The sequence below is a fragment of the Camelina sativa genome, chromosome 15 (genome assembly GCF_030686135.1).
Source record: "Camelina sativa cultivar CO46 ecotype springtype chromosome 15, ASM3068613v1".
NCBI lineage: Eukaryota > Viridiplantae > Streptophyta > Magnoliopsida > Brassicales > Brassicaceae > Camelina > Camelina sativa.
Window position 1 is genome coordinate 19768866 of NC_141894.1, and position 18902 is coordinate 19787767.

At 40.5% G+C, this 18902-nt stretch overlaps 2 protein-coding genes and 1 non-coding gene across 3 annotated transcripts; 1 reads left to right on the forward strand and 2 right to left on the reverse strand.

Annotated features, from left to right (window-relative positions):
- Positions 1-428: 428 nt before the first annotated feature.
- LOC147926887 (uncharacterized) lies at positions 429-1633 on the reverse strand. Its single transcript, XM_087487228.1, has 3 exons — positions 1447-1633; positions 1095-1270; positions 429-1007 (listed from the first exon to the last, which is right to left on the reverse strand). Exons 1-3 carry the CDS (start codon positions 1631-1633, stop codon positions 429-431), a joined length of 942 nt encoding a protein of 313 aa, XP_087343354.1.
- A 6928-nt stretch (positions 1634-8561) lies between these two features.
- LOC104748602 (uncharacterized) lies at positions 8562-15287 on the reverse strand. The gene is made up of 8 exons (XM_087487229.1): positions 15111-15287; positions 11191-11434; positions 10793-11094; positions 10580-10675; positions 9589-10035; positions 9347-9546; positions 9160-9248; positions 8562-9061 (listed from the first exon to the last, which is right to left on the reverse strand). The coding sequence occupies exons 1-8, from the start codon at positions 15285-15287 to the stop codon at positions 8562-8564; spliced, it is 2055 nt and encodes a 684-aa protein (XP_087343355.1).
- A 2830-nt stretch (positions 15288-18117) lies between these two features.
- On the forward strand, positions 18118-18224 carry LOC147926888 (small nucleolar RNA R71). Its single transcript, XR_015583115.1, has one exon. It is a non-coding gene; the product is annotated as a small nucleolar RNA R71 (small nucleolar RNA).
- The last annotated feature ends 678 nt before the right edge of the window (positions 18225-18902 follow it).

Below are 18902 nucleotides of genomic sequence, written 5' to 3' on the forward strand. Positions count from 1 at the left end.
ACCAAAACTGTTTGGCCAGCAGGGCATCATTGAAGTGTTCTAGAGCCCGAAATCCGAGACCCCCTTCACATTTCTCTTTGCATAATTTATCCCAAGCAACCCAATGCATACCTCGAGCCTTATCATTAGACTTCCACCAGAAAGTGGAAATAGCGCTCGTGATTTTAGACGTCAATTCCTGTGACAACCCGTCCTGCGGACCCCACTAGCCCACCGCTAGCTGCCCCAACGGACCGTCCATGGACCCCACTAGCCCACCGCTAGCCGGCCCAACAGACTCCAAGCTGGCCCTGCAGGGCATCGATCCTAACCCATCACTGTGGATGTGGATTTCCACAGTGATGGGTTAGGATCCATGCCCTGCAGGGCCAGCTTGGAGTCTGTTGGGCCGGCTAGCGGTGGGCTAGTGGGGTCCGCGGGATGGGTTGTCACAATTCCTGTGGCAATTTATAACATGACATAACATGGGTAGGAAGTGCCAGCGCCACCGATTTAATCATAATTTCCTTGCCACCTTTCGATAAATACTTTGCAGACCTACCATTTACTCGGTCATCCAACCGATCCTTAACATAGCTAGAAACCTTAGTTTTCGAGCCCTGCAGGTTTTCAGGAATACCCAGATAAGAACCCATACCACCCTCCTTAGATATACCAATAACTGATTTCAACTGAGATCGTATATCCAAAGGGACCTTCTTACCAAACATGATAGATGATTTCTCCAGATTCACCATTTGTCCTAAGGCTTTACCATAGTTACCTATTATATCCATTACCGTCCTACATTCATTCGCATCTACTTTACAGAAGAATAGACTATCATCAGCAAACAACAAATGCGAAACAGTAGGACTATCACGAGCGATGGTGATACCCGTTAATTTATTTTCCCTTTCAGCCTTTTTAATATTTGCTATCAAAACCTCTGTGCAAAGTATAAATAAATATGGTGACAGAGGATCCCACTGACGTAATCCCCTATGTGGTCTAATAAAACCCCAGGGCTGACCAATCAGAAGAACTTGATATGACACTGAGGAAACACACCACATGATCTACGAAATCCATTTTCTAGCAAATCCTAATTTAACCAAAACCGCCTCCAAGAAATCCCACTCAACCCGATCATATGCCTTACTCATATCCGTTTTAAATGTCAGGAACTCCGAATAACATCGACGGTTTGTATCTAGCCCATGGAACCTCTCCTGAGCAACAAGGATATTATCTGTAATTAAACGACCAGAGACAAACGCCGATTGAGTTTCTGAAACCAATAGAGGCAAGAAGCGCTTTAGCCGAAAACACAATACAAATATTAGTCTCATTTAGAATTGGATCAAACTTGCCAGTTCGAAAAAACTCTTTAACCAAAACCACCAAATCCCCCTTTAAAGAGGACCAAAACCTCAAAAAAAAATAGAGCCGTCATCCCGTCAGGACCTGGAGTTTTCTCCAGATGCATGGCAAACAAAGCCTTTCGGACTTCCGCTTCAGTAATATCCTTAGTTAGAACTCTGTTCATACTGTCAGTAATAATTGGGTTGATTCCTTGAAGCATCTCTGAAATATCCCTACCATCCGATTTCTTAATAAGGTCCTCAAAATAATTTGTAGCAATTTTCTCCATACTCGAGGGTGATTCATTCCAAACGTTATCACTATCAAATAAACCAAAAATCCTATTTCTCACCCGCCTTTGTTTGGTAGATGCATGAAAATAATTAGTATTTTTATCTCCAACCCTTAACCAGAACTTCCTACTTTTTTGTTGTCAATAAATCTCTTCATCACGATACGCCTCTTTCAATTTCCTCTCAATGGCCCAAATTTCCTCCTGAGAAATCGAATCATCCATCTTTGCTTCATGCAGAGCCGCCTTCAAGGAAGAAATGAGCGATGGGCCAGAACTTACATTGTTTTTCTGCCACCAGGAAATCGAGTTCCTACAATTCTTTATCTTGTCCACAAAACCCGGAATCCGAAAATTTCTTGTGCGATTCCACCCTGACTCAACCGCACCAACTAATCCCTCCTTACCCAACCAGCGTTTATCAAACCGGAACTGCCTCTACCATCGCCGAACCGTCGTCAGACAAGTTGCTAAAATTGGGCAATGGTCAGAACCAACCATCTCCAAATAATCTACTTTAGAATTTGGAAAAAACCCATGTCAATCCTGATTACCCAATGCACAATCCAATCGACAACGAACCACCTGATTATTGCAACGATTCCCTCTCCAGGATAATTGGTCCCATAACAAGGAAATCAAGCATCCCACAATGGCGAAAAATTGAAATAAAAGGTTTAAAGGAAGATGCTGGTCGCAAAGCACCACCCTGTTTCTCATGATTTCCAATTAGTTCATTAAAATCTCCAATTAGAAACCAGGGATCAATACGAAAGGACCAAATATCCGTTAATTTATCCCAAACTTTTTCTCCATGTTGGGGAACCGGATCACCATAAACAAAAGACATAAAAACCAATTGTTGCCCAATAAAAGCTTGTGTACCAATAATACGATAATTGTTAAAAAGAATAAAAAGTTTTAATTCATCCATAAAAAACAAAGCCAAACCACCACTGGCCCCGCGGGGTTCAATAGTAAACAACTTTTATAACCAGACTTACTTTGAAATTTTTGTAAATAAGAAAAACACTTCTTTGTTTCTGAGAGAAATAAAATTTCTGGTCGATGATTTTTCCACAAATCACCCAAATAATTTTTTGTCAGATCTGCCTCAATTCCGTGACAGTTTCAGCTTAAGATCTTCACGTTTAAGCCGGTGGTTTCAGGAGCGCCACCATCCCTTTCTTAAGAGGACGACTTCCTCCACCAGCAGGAATGCCATCTTTTGTCTTCTGACCTTGCTTACCCACCACCACTGGTTTATTGCCCTTATCTGCAGGTTTAAGAGACAAAGCTTTAGCTAAAAGACGCTTCCTAGGTGAAGCCAAAGGCAACACCATTGTCTTCGAACTATGTCTTCCTTTTCTAGCCTGAGGACTAACCAGTTTATCCTTAAAACTAACCGACTTCCCCAAAGAAGCAGACTTCATAGCATTATTCATAACACAAATTCCCAAATTTAATGAATCGGAAACATGAGTACCTTGAGTATTATTAGTATCCTCTGCCCCCACAACCAGCCTCAGTACCAGCCTCGGTAATTAAATCCGACTCTTGTCGTGAGTCCTCCTCCTTATCAGCCTCACCAAACTCCCCATCCTCTAACAAGTCATCAGTACTCTCATTAAAACCCGGATCCTCAAGGTCCTCATCCCCTCCACCTGAACAATTCTCCAACGAAACCTCCATTGAATTATCCCCGACCCCATAAGCGAAGCATCACCGTGTACCAAGCGTTGGGCATGTTTCTCACCAGAAGCCTGCTTAACCTTGTACATCGGTTTAGGCCACACCGGCCTAATACCTTTCCTATTTTGCGGTAATCCCATAAGAGGATCCAACGTGACCCCTCCAAGCAACTACGAATCAGAAAGATCATACCCCGTATTATTCCCTGATCTGCTACCATGATACCTCATCTTCTGACCCCAAACTTTCCCTTGATTCCTCATATGAAGAGAAGAGCCCGAAGAAGAGAACTCACCACTCTGAAACTGAGGTTGCCTCCTCTCATTAGATTGCTCAGATTGAAAGTCTAAGGCCCGTTTGACATGTTTCTTTGGCTTCTCCCACCCACCATCATGTTTAGCATGACCCTGATTAACCATATTCTGCGACCTCTGTACCCCTCTCTTATCTGCATGGACCACACTCCCTCGACCATCAGGACCATTCTTCAAATCAGGGCAGACTAAAACATCATGGTTAATCTAAAGCAATGTTTACAATACCCAGTCAACTTCTCATACTCAATGGTGACCACCACCTCGCCACCTGTATCAAAAGGGACCACCAAGTTGAAAAGCAGAGGATTGAAGCCATTCACCATAACGCAAATGCTTCCTGTTTCCTCATCGAGATCCTTGATCTTCCCAACCATCCTCCATATAGCCTCCAGCGTTGCCAACTCCCAAACTGATGGCTGATGGATATGAGTCAGCCACTATGGGTTCCCATCGAACCAACGAGATCATCCATCCATCGAAGTGGTAAGGGCCATTGAGTAAGACTCCCTGGAGATCCGCCTCTTCTTCAAAATTAAACTGGAAAGTTCCCTGACTCAAGTCCGCCCCCATAACTCTGTCTTCCAACTTCCAAATCTTAGGCAGATTGGCAATAAGTGACTCCATCCTCTGAACCGCAGGATTCATCAACCTTCCAATTAGGGTAAGGGAGAATTGTTCTATCCGCTAAGCCAAGATAGAACCAGAGATCTTGACAACCTCCGTACGAACCAATGCAGCCTTGCCTCTGTTAAGCGCCAACTGAGCCATGATAATCCAAAGACGCGAGTACAAAAGCAAACGCTGAGAGACCAAAAGCAGCACTCCGGCAGAATGGTACCAACAAATATACCACGAACTGAAAGGATGTAGAGTAATATCGTGAAAAAGGAATCCTCGAACCCAGCTAAATAAACTCCCACAGCTCAAGACCACCAACCCGAGAAAAATCTGAGACCATATCCGATTACATACCAAAACTCCCCGGGGCTCTAAATATCTGAATATTCTCTTGCCATCAAACCACCAACAACAAGGAAAGAAAATCCCATGACTTATCAATAAGAGAATCATATCCATGATAGCAAAAGATCACATGGAACCACAAGATCAATCCGAGATTCGTGACAACCCAAAATCCCGCAAATGGAAACCGCAAATCCAGTCGGCCGATAACACAGATCTCATCAGGAACAGATGGGAAATCCCACGAAATCGAAGCTCCCTCACCCTAAGCCCATATAACTTTTCCCCACGAGACTCCCTGAGCCACTAACATCGAATCCCATAGAGCCGAAGATCCCCCGTATTTTTTTGGGCGATGTGGGATATTGTACCCGTATTTTTTTATTCATCTATTGAGTAATATATGTCCGTTTTTAAAAATTTGTATCATATCATATGCAGTAAAAAATCACAATTTTTATTAACTAAATACATTATAGAATAATTCAAGATAATTTAAATATAAATTCAAATAAAAATAAAAGGGAATCACATATTTATGTTTGAATGAGGTAGAAAGATTTCCTTATTTTTAAAAATCTTACCTATAATTAATTTTAAAATTTTTCGTAACTAATATTAAAGTCAATGCATTAAATGTAAAAACTTTCCAAAAAGTATTTGTGAGCAAAAACTGCTGCAAAAATACTAGTATATATTTGGAGATGAAGACACTGAAAGTGTGAGAACTAATGATCTGAACAAGGAAATAAAGATTTCTTTAAATTCTCTTTTGATTGATAGAAAATCTGTTTACAAGTTTGTTCTAAACAATTTTCTAATCTCTCAAAACTCTCTAAAGAAACCTCAAGCTCTCTCTAAGTTCTTAGCTCTTTTCTTTCTTAAAGACTAAAACTTAGTAGCTAGGTTAACTCTCTCTTGTTTGTGCTAAAGCTTACAATCAGCCTTCGCACCCTATTTATAGAAGTAGGCCTATGTCATACAATAAACAAACTACCTATTCTAATTCTAATAGGAATTGGACAATTTCCCTTTTCTTTATGGTTTAGGAAATTTTCCTCTTTTTCATGTTTACATTCCTATTGTAAGCATTAAGCTCTTTGACCTTCTAGAAGCTTCTAGTGCCTTCTAATCCTTTGTAAGACTTCCAGCTTCTGGATCCTTCTTTGTTAATCGCCGAAATAGATATCTTGATACTTTGTTCTTGTACCAGTGCTTTGTCCTTCTAAAGTAGTTCATCCTCTTGTTCAAATGCTGCATCTTCAATCTCCTCCTTTTTAACTTTGTGCTTCTTAAGCATCAGTATCTTGTTTTTTTTTTTTTTACAAACATCCTCAAAGATTTTAAGACTTAAGGGCATCTCCAACCCCTCTCTATTTTAGAGTCAAATCTTTATTATAGAGCAACATTTGCTCCAACCCTACTCTATATTTTACTCTAAAATAGAGAAAATAATAGGATTGCTCTATATATAGAGCAACTCTATTCTCACCTCTATTTTTTTACACTAACTCTATTATAGAGGTAAAAATAGAGTAATACATTGGAGGAAAACAGTGCTCTATTTTTGAGTTACTCTATTTTAGAGAAAAAAATAGAGAAATACAATGGAGATGGTCTAAGTCAAATAACTTCAAATCAGACACAAAGTCGTAAAAGATAATCCCATCCAAAACAAGAACCTTGAACCAGAATCATTCAAACACAAAGAATCAAATACGATTGTCAAAAGTTTATTGAAAACAAAACAACTTCAATAGCTCCCCCAGAATCTCAGACCAGCTCCCCCAGAATCTCAGACCAGCTCCTTCTCCCCCTGCTTGAGAACACAACAGTTAAAAACATCTAAAGCATCTTGGACAGCGGATGATTCTGAATGAGCATGTGTACCATATCTGTAAGTCTTTGTAGAGCTTGTGCAGTATCGACCAATGCTTCATACGAGATCTTAGCATTTTCTTGACCAATGTGTGGCATACGAATGCTACCCAACTGAATTACCTTAGATGTAGAAAAGGATCCCTCATCTGTTTGCCTGCTAACTAGAGGAATTGGCGTCGATTCTTCATTCTCAGGAATCAGATTATGCTTAACACCATAGGCATACCCTGTTCTGACATCCTTAGTATAATAATCAGCATACAATTCTTCCTCTTCATCTGACCATTCAAGCAGACCTTCTTAAAACCTAAGAGTTTCAAAAATCATTCTTGGGAAGATCACATAGCGAGTAGCATCATTCCAACTCATGTCCATAATCTGATCATAAATCAATTGCCCACGATCAAACCGGATGCCCTTAACAATCTTGTATACTACTTGAGCTCGCTTGACTGAAGGATGATTCCCGTGAACCGAGGGAACCCAATTGTATGCTGCCAACATCAACAGAGCTGCACTTTCTCCAGGTAGATCCCTAACTTTTAAGCTAGTCCAAGCCGACATGTCTCTGCCACTCAGAACCTCTGCAAGTTCATCCTTACTCAGCTTATCTATTGCTGCATCAGTTTTCTTCTCAGCTTTAGTCAAAGGTGCAAGGCTAAATGCTTGATTAATTGCCCTAGGAGAAAATTCATACCAATGTCCCCTCACAAACACTTGAACACCATTCCTTGCTTTTTCATTTGGCAAATTTGCATAAAATTCACAAATAACCTCTTTGACATAAACAGAGGGATCGTGAACTGTAGCTTGAAGTCCTAAAGACACAATCTTACTAATGAAACCAAATTCATCAGAATGAGACATATCCAATTGTCGTTCAGCTGTAAAGTGCCTAGAAAAGAACTGAGAGTACCTCAATTTTTCTGCCTTGGAGACAAACACATCAGACTGAAAACCAGATTATGCTCGAACATTTCTAGCACTTGGTTCTGTGGATCTTGGTCGTTTTGACTTAGAAGCAGACTTCTTCTTGTTACCAGACGCAACCGCTCTTTGTTTCTTGCTCCTCTGCTTCTCTGTTTGTCGCTCAATCTGCTCTTGTACAGAGATCTCCTCAAACCCGATCTCTTCATCAGACTTCGAAGCTATATCCTTCCCTTTTCCTTTGCCAATAAATTCTATCCCATCGTCGATAGAATTTTCTTCTTGGGATTCACCCATTACTTGATCCGCTTGCTTCTCCACTGGTTCAACCTTAGAGGAATCATCATCACTACCAGATCCTCCATAAGGCACAATTCAGGGTTGAACCTCTTCAGCATCACTTGCTTCATCAACTAGCTGAGGTCGATTTGCCATACCATCACCTCGAGACATCTCCGACTTTCTTCCTCTACGCACCAATCCACTTCGAGTCGCCCTTACCATCTTCGATTCGTTCTTCTCTTTTTTTTTAGGGTTTTGCACAAAATTCTTCGACACAAATGAAGTCGCCTCTTGACTTCCCTTATTTTATTTTCAAATCTCAACAAAATAATTTTTTTTTTTAACTTTTGGAAACTTCAAAAATCTCAATAGTTTCTTAAATCTTGAGAAAATCTTTTTAATATCCCAAATATCAACCCCGGTTTTCTCTAATCTACAACCATAACTAATAAACCAAAAACCTCCAAAATAAAATTAAGCTGTACCAGATTCACAACACAAACCTCCTTTTGTACCAGCTTTTGACCCTTTGTGTGAGATAATCACATCTCACAAACACCAATCGAATTCCTCAAGGTTGAAAACCGATTGAAATCTAGGGCTTTTGTAAATAAGTCAGCTAAGTGTTCTTCAATGTCAACATGCTCAATTAAAACTTCTTTTCTCTCAACAAATTCTCTTATGAAATACTGTCTTCCATCAATGTGTTTGGTTTTTGAGTGTTGAACTGGATTTTTAGAGATATCTATTGCACTCTTGTTATCACAATACACTTGCAAAATTCATGAGTCCATACCATAGTCCGCTGACATCTGCTTCATCCATAATAATTGTGTACAACAACTCCCCATTGCTATCTATTTTTATTCAGCTGTAGACAAAGACACTGAATTTTGTTTCTTACTTAGCCAGGCTATTAGATTATTTCCTAGAAAGAAACACCCTCCACTTGTGCTTTTTCGATCTGTTACACTCCCTGCATAATCTGCATCACAATATCCAACCAAGCCTTTGTTTGAACCTTTAGAGTACCAAATTCCAAAATCAACAGTGCCTTTAACATACTTGATAATTCGCTTGACTGCCTCAAGATGAGACTGTTTCGGTTTTGACTGATACCTTGCACACATGCCCACAGTGAAACTCAAATCTGGCCTGCTTGCAGTAAGATATAGCAAACTCCCAATCATTCCACTATATTGCTTGACATCTACATCCTTACCATCAACATCTTTTGATAGTTTCAGCGAAATACTCATAGGTGTCATTGCTTCTTTGCATTTATCCATCTGAAACTTCTTAAGAAGTTGTCTAGCATAGGTACTTTGTGAGATAAAAATTCCTTTTGATCTGACTGTGTAATCTGCAACCCAAGAAAATACTTCAACTCTCCAACCAGGCTCACCTCAAATTCTTGTGTCATACTACTCACAAACCTATCCACCAACTCCTTTGAAGTACTTCCAAAGATAATGTCATCAACATAAATTTGAACCATCATGATATTATCATCTTGTTCTAAAATAAACAAAGTCTTGTCCACACTTCCTCTGTTATAGTTCTGTTCCATAAGAAAACTAGTCAGTCTTTCATACTAAGCTCTTGGAGCTTGCTTCAATCCATAAAGAACTTTCTTTAATTTATATACATAATCAGGCCTAATGGATCTTCAAAACCTTTGGGTTGTTCAACATACACCTCTTCTTGTAAAAACCCATTCAAGAAAGCACTCTTGACATCCATCTGGAATATCTTGAAGTTCAAAATGCAAACCATTCCTAGAAATAGTCTAATTGACTGAAGCCTTGCTACTGGTACAAAATTTTCTTCGAAATCCACTCCTTCGATCTGCGTATACCCTTGTGCAACCAATCTTGCTTAATTACGAACCACAACACCACTCTCATCAATCTTGTTTTTGAAAATCCATTTAGTACCAATGATATTCACATCTATTTGTCTATGAACCAGTTCCCAAACATCATTACGCTCAAACTGTTCCAGTTCTTCTTCCATGGCTATAATCCAAAAATCATCTTGAATAGCTTCTACATGATTCATTGGTTCGATCATCGGCACAAAACACTCATAGAAAATTGTTTCTAGAGTTGTGAAGTGACTTGTCATCTTCTTAAAATCAATATGAACTCCTCTAGTCTTCATTTTCTCATTCAAATCTCCAATGACATCAGATGCAGAGTGATTCTTATGAACTTGTTGTACTTCTTCTGGTTTTGTAACAGGGATGTCCAATTCAGAAACTTCATTGTGTGCTTTAGTGATACTTACTTGTTCTGAATTGCTGTCTGAATCATCATCATCTCGTACAGCTACAGACTAATCATCAAAAACCACATTAACTGATTCCATAATAAGACATGTACGTCTGTTGTATACTCTAAATGTTGTACTAACTCTCAGCATAACCCAGAAACATGCCTTCATCACTTCTGGAATCGAATTTACCAAGATAATCCTTGTTATTTAAAATATAGCATTTGCACCCAAAGACATGAAAGTAGCTCAGATTTGGTGTTTTACCTTACGACAACTCATAAGGTGTCTTTGTCGAATCTCTTCGTACATAGACTCTGTTAACTATATAGCATGCAGTGTTCAAAGCTTCGGCCCAAAATTTCTAAGGAACCTGGTTTCCATGAATCATTGCTCTCACCATTTCCTGAAGAGTTCTATTCTTTCTTTCTACCACTTTGTTATGTTGTGGAGTTCTTGGTGCTGAGAATTGATGTGCAATCCCATGTTGTTCACAAAATTCCTTCATAGCCTCATTTTGAAATTCTCCACCATGATCACTTCATATTTTATTGATTCCACCTCGTTCATTAAGTAATTGTAAAGCTAAAATCTTGAAACTGTCTACAGTATCTGACTTCTCACGGATAAATCGAACCCAAGTGTATCTGGAATAATCATCAACTAGCACAAACACATATTTCTTCCCTACTAAGCTTTCAACCTGCATTGGTCCCATCAAATCCATGTGAATCAGATCCAGAATTGACTTTGACTGGACGTTTGGAACCTTTTTGTGTTGAATTTTGACTTGTTTTCCGTGATTACAAGGTCCACACACCATATTGTCTTCTCCTTTAAGCTTGGATACTCCTCGAATTATCTCTTTATTCACAAGAGTAGTAAGGTTTCTTGTATTCATATGACCATGTCGTTGATGCCAGAAATCTATACTTACTTGAGCACTGTAACATTTGATTGAATTTTTGTCCCACATGTAACAATTGTTCCCTGATCTTACACCATATAACTTGACATTACCTGATTCATCCAATGCTTTGCAATCCACTTTTGTGAATAAACCTGACAATCCTTCGTCACAGAGTTGACTGATACTTATCAGATTAGCACACAATCCTTGAACTAGATAGACATTCACAAGTTGTGGAAGCTCTGTATCACGTGTTGTACCTTTGTCTTATATGAAACCATGACTTCCATCTCCAAACGTTATTGTACCTCCTTTCAATTTCTTAATATTTTGTAGATAACTCTTGGTTCCAGTCATATGTCTTGAGCACCCGCTATCAAAGAACCAAGGCTCTGAGTCTTCTTGTTCTTCAGTAATCATGGCCATATTGCACATAAATCCTGATCCAGAAGTCATCATTGATCCTGATTGATATAGATCAGCTTTCTTCATCCAAACTTGTCTTCTAACTCCATTCCATAAGAATCTTCCTTGACGCTTTAAGGTACACACCTTTTCCCAAAATTTGTAGCAATATCGTTTGTAGTGCACAATTTTTTCCACAAAAATAACAGCTCAAGGACTCATTAGAGACACCTCTAGGTGTTTCTTTCTCAGAATAATATGCTCCAGCAGATACAAATTTGGTTAACTGTGGTTTCACTCCCCTGTTGATACTAGGATTTTTGTATCTCCTAGTAGGTTCAATTAACCTTATGCAGTTGTAGTACTTAAGGTGTCAATCCAAATGGGATGTTGCTAGCAATCAAGATGCAATCAAGAAATCACAAGTCAAGCCAGTTCAGAGAGTGGTTTTATGTCTAACAATCCTAGAGTGATCAGAATACAAAACAGAAATGAGTTACAAAACTAGAAACGAAAATGTATGAAAAGAAGTAAACATGAGTAAAAACGAAATCGAGTCTAAACAAGAACTAAATAGCAAGATGAAAAACGGTCTCAGGAATGCAATATCAATCAAAAAGATATAAGTCCTAAGGATGGGGGTAATTGATGTCGGTGGAGTATCCTAGTCTGCAGGGTGTTTAACATGCCACAAGCAAACTATCTCTAAACAATGAACATCACTTCTTAGCTAATCCAATCTCTTGACAGAAGCTACTCAAACTCAACCACTTCCAAACCTAGCTCTCGCTAGAGAAACATGATCAAGCATGGCATGAAAAACAAGTTCATTCACGTCAACAAACATCCTAGACAACTAATCTCTTAGGCTAGGAACGTAAGTCTCTGGCACTAGTTGGTCAGACATTTCATCAAACACCTTTTGGATGTGGAAATGTCTACGACATAGTTCCAATTGATCAGAGAGAAACAAGTATTTCTAACTCTAGTCCAGAAGGGAATCAAATGAATCCAAGCTTAAACACCCTACATACTAAGATCTTCCACCTAATCTATCCCATCCTCAAGAACTACCACACTACTCGGATCTAGAAATCATCATCAACAATACAAACTCAGAAAACATTTAATCAAGCATAATAAGATAGATAAAAATAAGATGAACAACTTTGTATAAGAAATCCAATGCAAAAACTCAATAAGATCAAAACTATCTAGATTACAAAGTCTGAGAACGTTTTCGGTGGCTAGGGTAAACCTTAAGGAAAAAAAAAAAAAAAAAACGAGATCAAAGATGTCTTCAGCCAAGACTTAACAAAATGTATTTATAGTAAAAACATGTAAATCCCTAAAACTTAAAACGACAAGGTGAAGAGTCGGTTTGGGAATCTCTTGAAGCGTGTAAGACAGAACGTCTTCCTGACTTGTGTGAATGAGTCGGTGTGTGTCCAGTGGCTCGACCCAGATGGCTCGAGTGAGGTCGAGTGATGCGTGGTGAGGCTGGCTCGAGCGAGGTCGACTGGGTGGAGTGGAGGGGTGTTGGCTCGAACCAGAGTGGTGTTGGCTCGATCCAGAGTGGTTTTGGCTCGAGCTGGGTGTATACACATCCACTAAAACGATGATAACTCTTGATGACTCAATTCTTTACAACTTTGATGAATACATCGAAAGCTAAATCCCACTCGAGTGGAACGGCTCGAACGGGGTGGCTCGATCGAGCGGATGAGACTGGCTCAAGAGAGGGGCTCGATCGGGGTTGTGAGATTGGCTCGAGAGATGGTTCCGAGAGTGTTGTGCAGCAGATGGGTCGAGTGATGCGTTCCCAACGTATCCTAGATACCTGAAATACTCCGAATTGCACAATGTATGCAAGGATGATGCAAGAACTAAACTACCTAGAAATGCAAAGTGTATAGAAAGGACTAGAAAAAAACAGTGAGTTATCCTAGCTAAATGCATGATAAATATATGCTAGGGAGAGACAAAATATAGACATATCAACTCCCCCAAACTTAGTCTTTGCTTGCCCTCAAGCAAACGATCAAGAACAAAGTATGGAAGAGAGGTGTGAAGATGGGGTCTCAGAACCTAAAAACATGCTGAATAGAGTAATTAGAATCAGGGTCTTGTTCTTAGTTCTATGATGCATGGTGAAGGGACTTTATTTAAAAACTTTGTTGAAATGATTCTGATCTTTAATCTACACATGCAATCCTATCAATCATTTCCTTTAACATTCATTAACAGAGAACCGTGAATCAAGCTAAGCAACGTCATCGAACTCATTTGGCTAGGGTGAAAGGTCAAAGACGAAGATGGTCTTCTTCTCAAGTGGTTTTATCAATACAGAATAAGGTTCTCCCACAAAAAGGAGTTGAGCTTAAAAGAAGGCTAAAGGTTGAAACCAACTGATACATACAAGAGCAGTCCCTTGTCTACCCAAAGGTCCACAAGGAAACTCAGCCCTAACATTCTGACGCAGAAGTTGGTCCTATCTCTACCTTTCGTCAGAAACATCATCTCAAACCTTTTGCACTTAGTCTTAGGAGGAGTTCACTTCTTTTCATTCTAGCGGATTGGGAAATCTTTATTACCACTATGGTTCATTTTCTTTTCTTCTAAGGACTCTAGACATCTTAAGCATTTTTACTTTCTTTTCTTTGTCTAATCTTTTTATTTCATGCCCAGAACCAATTACTCTTTTTACTTTGCTCAACCCAAATCCTTTACTAGACTTGTAAACTTAGAAAACACATCCCCCTCCTTAAGACTTTCTACCCTTTACTTTTCTGCACAAATTCATACCCAATACCCAAAACCGAGTTCTCATCTAGTCCTACTAGTCCGGATAGCGCGAACTAGAACTACACATGATCCTACTCTTGTCGGTTAGAACCTAACACTTTCTAACAAGCTCAACTCGAAAAAGGTCTGACACTCAAGAATACAATTGGCTTGAAAAAACGGTTGCTTAAGGGTGCGGGAACTGTTCCAAAAATGGGAATCAGCTACTTGGATTGACAAGGGTGGTAAAAATGAGAAAGATAATCCAAGTATGTATATGGTATCCATGAGTTCGACTTCAATGCATAACAGGATAATTGCAAGTCAGGATTAGGTTCAGGTAGATAGGGAATTATATCAATTCAAAACATGTTTCAATCTTACATTTTCAAGTTCAATCAACATGCATCAAAGAACTAATAACAAGGGTCTTGATCCTATCCTATTGAATTCAACATGCTAACAAGGTTACAATCATCATCAACCCCTATGCTAAATGCAACAACCCTATATGAATAATACTAGACTCAATCCTAATATGCAAGTGCAAATTACATGAACACTCTGTTTTTGTAAAAGTTTTTGATTTTTTTTTAATGCAAATAGATGGATGCAAACTCAAACATGATATGATGCAAGAAATTGAAATAAGAATCACAAAACACAACATCAGATACATCATCTCAAACCCTCCCCCAAACTTAAGTTACACAGTCTCCTGTGTAAGAAAAATTTGTAGGATGATTTAAGAATCACAACAGAAACAATGCAGGAATGAAATGGTATATACAAGGGAAGGTAGGAGTACCTCAGTAGTAGAAGAAGGAGTCGGTGCTCGCCCAAGGAGGAGCGTTATATTGACTTTGTCCTTCACCTTGTTCCGGATCTGTAGGAGTGACCTCAGCTGGTTGGTCGACGTGCTGCTCAACCGCTTGCGTCTTCTGATACATGTTCGGCTGCTCGTCACACTGCATGTCATCGACTCTAGACTCACCATGGTCCGATACCAACACAACCACCTCGGTAGGCTGATAATCACCTTGATGTTTGATCTGCTGCTCAACCCCGGGCATGCCCTGATAATCACCCTGAGCTTCATCTCGCTGCTCAACCTCAACCTCATGCTCATCTCGAGCTGCATAACAACGCACTGACCGACGACTTGAGGAGGCTCTGGAACCACGCAAACCTTGTCTCCTTCTCTCCCTTGACTCATGTGACGAGTGGCTTGAAGGAGCAGGTGAAGGCTGACGCTCCCATGACACATATGAAGATTGACGTGCTGGGGAGGGAACCGGAGAGAGTGTTCTCTGACGAGTTGGCTTGATAGAGACTTCGTGTGTGGCTCGAGAGAGGGGCTCTATCGGGTGTTGGCTTGAGTGGCTCGAGCGTGGTAGTTGGAGCGTGTGCGGAGTGAGATTGGCTCGAGCGTGACAGCGGAGGCGTGGCTCGAACGAGTGCAGAGTGATGAACCTCTCAGGATGGGTCGAGTCTGATTCCACGCCGTCGGTTGAACCTTGCTCGAGTCGACGATGGTTGAGAATGCACGGTGGTGGTTGAACTCTCTAGGTCGCGTCGCAGCGCCTTCTTTTGACTTATACTTTCACTTCTTTTTTTTGTTGCCCATACTCTCTTCTGTAGATTCCTGAACACCAGAAAACTAAAAACAAAAATCAAAAACACAAGGATCCTAAAAAATATTTACAGTGATACCTTTGGGACTTCCTCCCAAGTAAGCTTGTTTAAAGTCTTTGAGCTTGACTTTGCACACTCCTTATGCTTTGGGAGGTTCATAGAGAGGCTTCAGAGACCCCTCTAGAATGTCTTGTTTAGCCAGATACTCTTTAACATTCTGTCCAGGTTCAACAACAAATGAACTGCTCTTCTTCATTATCTCAAACCTCTTCCTTAATTTCCTTGGAGGAGAACTTCTCATTGTACCTTGGAGCTTCTTGATTTGCCCACTCATCTCCTTCACCATAGATGTTAACTCTTTCACTGAATCTCTTAGAATCTGAGTATTTTGGAGTTCATACAAACTGTCAAGCGCGGGAGGACTTGCCTCTTGCATTTGGTGAGGTTAAGGAAGCAGGTCTTGACGCTTAGGGAGGGTAACGAATGCACTCGAGTTGGAGAATGGTCGAGTGACACTTTGAGTTTTCTCTTTGGTTACCAAAACCTCAGTTTCTGCCTCATTCACACTCTCAAAGATGTCAAACCCAGCTTTATGATCTTTCTCTTCAATCACGAAGGTCTGCCCATCAATAGTTGGTTTCTTCTTAGAATCCTTGATGTCAAACTTCATCTTCAAGTTTTTACCCAGACTGAGATCAATCATGTCTTTCTTGACATCAATGACTGCTCCAGCTGTAGCTAAGAAAGGTCTTCCTAGGATTATTGGATCTTTAGGCTCTTCATCCATTCCCAGCACCACAAAGTCAGTAGTAATCTCAGCTTGTCCAATTTTGATGGGCAAGTTCTCTAGTAGATCATGAGGCAATCTAGTAGTCCTATCAGCCAATATTAAGCGGAGGTTGCATGACTTGTATTCGTTGAATCCTAGCCTCTGAGCTACAGAGAGTGGCATGAGGCTTACTGAAGCACCAAGGTCACATAGGCACTTTTTGAAGGCCAATGGACCTAGAGAACAAGGCAAGGTGAAAGAACCAGGGTCCTCTAGCTTCTTTGGGATAATCATCTTCTGAATAACAGCTTTGCATTCATGAATAATCCCACCTATGTCATGCACTACCCTCCCATCTTCCAGAGCCTTAGTTTGAGCTCCTTTAGCTATCTCCTCCTTCTCTTTGGTCCTTTCTGTTACCAAATCAGTTACAAACTTTTGATATTGAGGCACAAGTGCAAATTCATCAAGCAAAGGCATCCTAAGTTCAATCTCCTTGACTTAGTTTTCGAACAGAGCTTTATACTTCTCAGTAAGCTGCTTCTTAAACCTCACTGAAAATGGTAGAGGTGGCTTGTATGGTGGAGGAATGAATCTCACAGGTTTATCTTTGGGAGCAGCGGGTTCTTTAGTAGCTTCAGGATCAGATTGCTTGGCTGACTTAATTGGATCCTTGAGCACCTCGACAGGATCCTTCATCTGAACTTCATATTGAAGAAAATTCTCTCCATCTAAACTCTCAGTGTCCTTAGTGAGTCGTACATCTACAGCTTGGATGGTGATGGCATGCATAGTAGCAGAGTTCTTGGGGTTTTGAACTGCTTTTCCAGGTAGTTGGCCAGTTGTTGGGGTAGAAGTAGAAACAGTCTTGCCTTCCATATACTTCATCTTGGAGTTAAGAGCTTCAAACTTGGCATTCAGATCATTGTAAGAACATTCCATCCGCTGACTGAGTTCAGCAAACTTCTTAGTAGTATCTAGAGAACCACTAGCTTGACCTTGAAGATGTTATTGCAGCATGTGCTGCATTTCTTGATCTGGAGCTTGTGTAGGTTGAACTTGTTGAGGTGAAAATCCTGGTGGTGGTCCGGAAAGAGCGTGAGAATCTTGTTGGAACTATTGCTTAGGCACAAATCCTTGATTGTAAGGAACAAAAGGTTTTTGCGGACCTTTTTGTTGCTGTTGAGGAGGGTACACATGATCTTGTGGATTTGCAACATTGGTGCTCCAGTAAGACAAATTGGGGTTCGTCTTGTAGGGGTTATAACCCTTGTTGTATCCACCTTGATTTTGGACGTAGTTGATTGCTTCAGACTGCTCACCCTTCCCATCCTGAACTTGAAAAGGGTCATCCTCATATACGAAATGGACAGTCTGCTGCTGACTTAGCAAGAGGCGGTCAAGCTTGTCTTTGACATTCTTAAGGTCCCTCTTGTGCTTCTCCTCAGACCCAGCGTCACCTCTAACCGTGCGGTCGTAGTCTTCATTGTAGTTACCGTCAGACTGGGCGAGATTCTCAACCAGTTGCCATCCTTTATCAACGTCTTTGTTCAGGAAGTTACCGTTAGAAGCAGTGTCAAGCAGCATGTGAATTTTTGGAAGTACACCACGGTATAGAGGGCTTAGCAGTGACTCGTTGCTGAAACCATGGTGTGGACAATGGCTGTGGTAACCCTTGAAACGCTCCTAGGCTTCACAGAATGATTCTGAGCTCTTCTGAGTAAAGCTAGAAATGTCATTCCTGAGACGTGTTGTTCTGGAGTTGGAGAAGAACATCCCAAGTGGTGTTGATCCCTTGGGAAGGTTTTTCTCCCATTGATGAGCTTTGTCTCCCAGGGAGAATGGGAAGAGGCGCAACTTGTAACCATCCTCACTCACGCCGTTGATCTTAGTGAGACTGCACAGACAGTCTAGTGGATCCTCCATAGGCAACCCATGAAACTTGTTTCCCTAGATCATGGAGATCAGACTGCCTTTGATTTCAAAGTTTTTGTTCTGCACGGCGGGAGGGACGATTGCATCACGCTGAGTATGAGTGTTCAGTGCATCCCCAGCACCAATGTTTCGCGGTCTCGGATTTGGTTCATTCTATTGTTCTATAATGACTTGTGCGGGATGATCAGTGACATGATGAGCTGGTCGTGGTCTTTGTAACCGATTGATGTCATCGATAGCAGGAAGGAGGTTCTGATGTCCTCTTGATCTGGTGTTCATGCAATGTTGCAATCAATAGGTACCTGAGATACTTAATACTTAACAAACAAGCAGACAACCAAAACAAGTCAATACTCAGAATGATAAGTGTAATAGAACTTAATATTGCAATACTTGAAATCTTAAATGTAGCAAAACGAATCCCAAATGGCAACGGCGCCAAATTGATATTAGGATTTTTGTATCTCCTAGTAGGTTCAATTAACCTTATGC

Excerpts from the sequence above, each read along its gene's own strand:
- LOC104748602 (XM_087487229.1), bottom strand. The coding sequence starts at position 15,287 with ATGAGTCAAGGGAGAGAAGGAGACAAGGTTTGCGTGGTTCCAGAGCCT. Across the intron at positions 10,036-10,579 it reads TCCGTGAGAAGTCAGATACT|TCTGTAGCTGTACGAGATGA; the intron begins GTAGACAGTTTC and ends TTTGATGATTAG. Across the intron at positions 9,249-9,346 it reads GATCCATTAGGCCTGATTAT|AGGAAGTGTGGACAAGACTT; the intron begins GTATATAAATTA and ends GAACTATAACAG.
- LOC147926887 (XM_087487228.1), bottom strand. The coding sequence starts at position 1,633 with ATGGAGAAAATTGCTACAAATTATTTTGAGGACCTTATTAAGAAATCG. Across the intron at positions 1,271-1,446 it reads GCATCTGGAGAAAACTCCAG|AAACTCAATCGGCGTTTGTC; the intron begins GTCCTGACGGGA and ends TATTGGTTTCAG. Across the intron at positions 1,008-1,094 it reads ATTTCTTGGAGGCGGTTTTG|CCCTGGGGTTTTATTAGACC; the intron begins GTTAAATTAGGA and ends CTGATTGGTCAG.